The sequence below is a fragment of the Diceros bicornis genome, chromosome 31 (assembly GCF_020826845.1).
Source record: "Diceros bicornis minor isolate mBicDic1 chromosome 31, mDicBic1.mat.cur, whole genome shotgun sequence".
In the NCBI taxonomy this organism is placed as follows: Eukaryota; Metazoa; Chordata; class Mammalia; order Perissodactyla; family Rhinocerotidae; genus Diceros; species Diceros bicornis.
Genome location: NC_080770.1, coordinates 17,311,613 through 17,316,702, shown reverse-complemented (window position 1 = coordinate 17,316,702; position 5,090 = coordinate 17,311,613). Strand labels below are relative to the sequence as shown.

At 38.2% G+C, this 5,090-nt stretch overlaps 1 protein-coding gene across 1 annotated transcript; it reads right to left on the bottom strand.

Moving 5' to 3' along the window:
• Positions 1-3,531: 3,531 nt before the first annotated feature.
• Positions 3,532-4,473, bottom strand: LOC131395610 (olfactory receptor 5G9-like). The gene has a single exon (XM_058527468.1). The coding sequence runs from the start codon at positions 4,471-4,473 to the stop codon at positions 3,532-3,534; it is 942 nt and encodes a 313-aa protein (XP_058383451.1).
• Positions 4,474-5,090: the final 617 nt, after the last annotated feature.

The following is a 5,090-nucleotide window of genomic DNA, read 5'->3' as shown; positions in this document are numbered from 1 at the left end:
AATATTTGAAGTTTATACATTGGCAAGGCAATGATTAAAACAGTGTTATTGACTGGTAATGAATAATAAATAGGTTGAAACAGGCTTGTTCTAAAATCCCAGCCTCAGTTAAAAATAAATAACAGGAGAGTTACTATCCTTGAAAAAGATATTTTGGACATTCTGAAGAGAATTCCAGGGTCCTTTTTCAGTAGATGTTTTTAAAAGTATACTCGTTATAGAAAAATTGAACAATACAGAACCATGGAGAGAAATTTTTCTAAAGTCATGTGTGGTCTCACCACACAAATATAACTGCTACTAAGTTAGGTGCTTTTTTGTTTTTTAAATCTTTCTTCCCTGTGTAGTGCTTTTAAACAAGTATATAACATTTTTTGTTTCTTAACAAGAGGAAAAATAAATAATATTTTTATGATTTTACAGAAATTTGGTTGAGATTGGTAATAGCTGAAAAATATTTCTTTATAAAAGACACAATGTGACAATTCACTAACCTTAAATGTTCGTTGGAGGGAAATCATTGTTTTGATAGTTCATCATTCCATCTGCAGCTAGGGCCACCTGGGATCTAAAACTTTTACTTTCAAGGATGAAACTCATAAGAAGCCATTTTCTTTTTTTTAAGGTAGAGACCTGAATACTTTTTTGAGGTGGAACATCTTCCCTTATTCTATGCAAATCCTGACAGTCAGATTTTTTAAAAATCATAGTAAAGTAAACATAACATAAATTTTACCATTTTAACTATTTTTAAGTGTATAATCCAGTAACATTAAGTACATTCACAGTCACCCAATCATCATCACCATCCATCTCCAGAATTATTTTTTCATCATTCCAAATTGAAACTCTGTACCCATCAAATAATAACTTCATATTGCCCCTTCTCCCCAGCCCCTGGTAAACACTATTCTACTTTCTATCTCTATAAATTCGACTACTCTTAGCATCTCTTATAAGTGGAATCATACAATATATTTGTCCTTTTGCGTCTGGCTTACTTCACTAAGCATAATGTCTTTAAGACTCATCCTAGTTGCAACATGTGTCAGAATTTTATCCCTTTTTAAGGCTGAGTAACATTCCACTGTATGGGTATATCACATTTGATAACCTAATCATCCCTCAATGGACATTTGAGTTGTTTCCAAATTCCTGCAATGGTAGATAGTGCTGCTATGAATGTCAGTCAGTTTTTTAGACATGCAAAGACAAAATTTTGCTGTTTTTACTGAATAGGTTTTATTAGGAAACAGTAAAATATGTTTATAGTCTATGAAGCGTTTCCACATGCATACTCTAATTTAATCTTCACAGTAGTCATGATTAGGTGAATATTATCGTTACTTCCATTTATTTCATTATGGGCTTGACTGATACATCAAAAAGGTAATGAAAAGAAGTGTATCTTAGATCTGCTATCCTGTTAACTTTATGGATGCAGGAATGATGTTCATTTTCTATACTGTTGTATACAGCACGAGGCTCATGGCTGGCACACAGAAGAAGTTCAATAATTATTTGTTGAATAAATGAATGTTTGAGATCTTCCAACTCTAAATCTATACAGATTTAAGTTTTATTGTTATAAAGGTTTAAGTTTTCTTTTTGTATTATCAGGTTACTTCTCTATCTCCAACATTCTGGAAAAAAAATCCTATCCCATTTAGAAAACTCACTCTAAAACAAGGTTCCTAGAGTTTGAATGAATCTGCCATAAATACATTTGAGGGAAAGTCGTATTTTGGGCTTTTGTAAAGTATAAGGTAATAAAATAACTAAATAAATTTCCCCAAGCTTCAATGAATAACCAGTAATCTGGTTAAGATAAATTGATCTCCAAGGCCCCTACAACTGTAAAGCATGCTATGGTTATGTGGGTACTCACAGATCAATTGTCTATTTTCAGAAATTATAATAACAATATAAAAATCAATAGAAGATATCCCATAACACTTTGTATGTAGAAAAGTACTCAAATTTTAGAAAATTTTTCCATGCATCTAACCAGTAGACAGATTGTGACTTTTAGAGAAAGACTCTTAATAATGTTTGCTAAATTCCTTTTGAACAAATAGGTCGATGTAAGAGGCCCTTAAAATTTGGAGGACATTTCTATCAAGTTAGTCATGATATTATATCATCATCTAGGAATGCTGATCCATTTCCTCAATGAAACTATCTCCTTTTGCCTCTTCATTCCAAAGTCAAGAGGTAAAGTCAGATTAAGAGAGGTAATACAGAATTGGGTAGCATTCCTGGGACTATAAGAGAACATGGAGACCCTGCATGGGTAGCCCCTTTCCCTGTGCACTGGTGGTTCATCACCACGCTCAGACCTAAAGGCTGCCCAGCACTCCTCAAGCACAGGAGTCACAACCACTAAACTGAGCTTCATGGATGTACTCCCTTGTGATGTTACAAATCTGCTGACCTTATTAGGAGCACGCAGCTCTAGTCTAAGAGCCTACATTCCACTACAGTATTTCTCTGTACATTCTTGGTTGGGCAATGCAGGGTTTAGAAGGCACCATCATGTGCACAATCAAGCCCCCAACTTAGAGAAGTTTAGGTGATCCTCTAAACATCTACCAGAAAATTGAATCCTGAGCAAACATATGTTTAACCCATTCTATCAGAGGCTCTTTCAGGTGTAAAATGCATTACAGACGAGCACAAGTCTCTTTATTTCTGTAAATGAGCCCTATGGAGCACCCCATCTGTCAGAGTTGAACACAGATCCATCTTCAGTCTCTGAGATACATGTAGTTCTTTGTATCAAGGCCATCCCCAACACTGGTGATTACAGCCAAGGGTTTCCTTCCATTCATGAGGTAAAACATAAAATTTCATGTCATTTTTTACAGATTTCTATTGATGGGAGCTACATGTGAGTGCAAAACCTGGAGTACTGCATTTTAAAATTCCAGTGCCAAGGAGTCAGCAGGACATATTAGCAGAATGATAAAAAAAATTGAAATTAAATAATACAGTAGGAGCCGGCCCAGTGGCACAAGCGGTTGGGTGCGTGCGCTCTACTGCGGCAGCCCGGGGTTCACCGGTTCGGATACTGGGCGCACACTGAAGCATCGCTTGTCAAGCCATGCTGTGGCGGCATCCTATATAAAGTGGAGGAAGATGAGCACCGATGTTAGCCCATGGCCAGTCTTCCTCAGCAAAAAGAGGAGGATTGGCAGATGTTAGCTCAAGGCCGATCCTCCTCACAAAAATAAATAAATAAATAAACAATAAAGTAAAGATTTTTAAAAAATAATTGGACTGTGAGGTATCTTCAAGAATAAAAATTAAATGGACTGTGGGTTTGAACTATAATATAGGTATATACAGAGAAAAGATCATATACAGGGCTTAATAAATCCACATCAATAGACTAAATGAATGAACAATTCCATGGACGAGTGGATAAAAGGATGCCAACCAGCCCCCAAACACTGGCTTGGAATCTTAGGAATCCACACAGTTAGTCTGTCCTTTTATATTTCTCCTACAATTTCCTTTCTAAATAAGAGTTTAGGTCCTGCAAAACTTCCTCTTAGCAACAGTCCTGTAGACGGCATCTTTGATCTCCTTGTTCCTCAAGCTGTAGATAAGTGGGTTCAACATGGGGATCACTGCTGTGTAAAACACGGACACCACTTTATTGAGATCCAGGGAGAAGCTTGCACTAGGCCGTACATAAATAAAGAATAGAGTACCATACAGGATGGAGACCGCTGTCAGGTGAGAAGAGCAGGTGGAAAATGTTTTGCGCCTCCCGTCTGCAGAGTGAATCTTCAGGATGGCAATGAGGATGTAAATGTAGGGGACCAGGATGATAAGACCACTGAAGACTCCCACAGCTCCAGCCACGATGAAAACTACCAGCTTATTGAGACTGATGTCAGCACATACAAGGGAAAGGAGGGGGGACATGTCGCAGAAGAAATGATTGATGACATTGGGGCCACAAAAAGGGAGATGAAATGTATTTGTTGTATGAGTCATGGTGTTCATGAACCCAATTACATAGGGACCAGCCACCAGCTGGATGCAGAGTCTGTGAGACATGGCAACTGAATACAACAATGGGTTGCAGATGGCTATGTAGTGGTCATAGGCCATGGACACCAAGAGAAAACACTCTGCTGCCACAAAGAACCCAAAGAACCGCTGCTGCAAAGCACAGCCCCAGAAAGAGATGGCTTTCCTCTTCACAAAGAAGTCAGTGAGCATCTTGGGGCTCACAACTGAGGAGAAGCAGATGTCCACAAAGGACAAGTGGCTGAGGAAAAAGTACACGGATGTGTGAAGGTGGGAATCGATCCGTATCAGAATAATCATGCCCACGTTTCCAGTCAGATTGATAATGTAGAAACTCAGAGAGAGCAGGAAGAGGAAGACCTGTAATCTGGGGTAGTAATTCAAGCCTCTGAAAGTGAACTTGGTGACCCTCGTGTAGTTTTCATGGGCCATTGACTGGTTCTGATTCCCACTAGAAGAAGAGCAGAGGAGTCACAACAGATTTGGTAAATGTCTTCAAAAATGGGACACAGAAAAAATATGCTAGTAACTGGGAGAGCATTAGGGATGATCTGACTTAGTTGTATGCTGTGGCCGAGGAAACAAAAGTGAGATGGAGACCAGTGCAAAAGATCAGATCTGAAGCTATAATATTTTGTCTCCATAGAAATCTATCAATAACAGAGATGAGAAATGGAAACCTAGAAAACAGGAGCAGCTTGCTTAAGGTCCCATAACTAACTGATACAGAGATAGTTCCAGAATAGATGTCTAATAACTACCACTTCAGTGAACTATGCCTGAGTTCACCAGGTGAACACACACCAGGTAAAATGATTCAGGAGAGTAGAATTGAGGTAAGCTGGAGAAGAAAAGAATAACCACTCATTTTCAGGTGGTATGCTGTGCACTTTGTTTTTACAACCTAAGGCATAATGTATGTTCTCCAACTGGTCTGGAGTCCACCTCCTGTGACCCTGGGAAAGTTACTTTTCTTCATCTGTGAAACAGGAATAATAATAGTAATACCTACCTTGTAGATTGTTGTGAGAATTAAATGAAATAATGCA

What these genes read in the sequence shown, in the direction of transcription:
- LOC131395610 (XM_058527468.1), bottom strand. Translation starts at nt 4,473, where the DNA reads ATGGCCCATGAAAACTACACGAGGGTCACCAAGTTCACTTTCAGAGGC.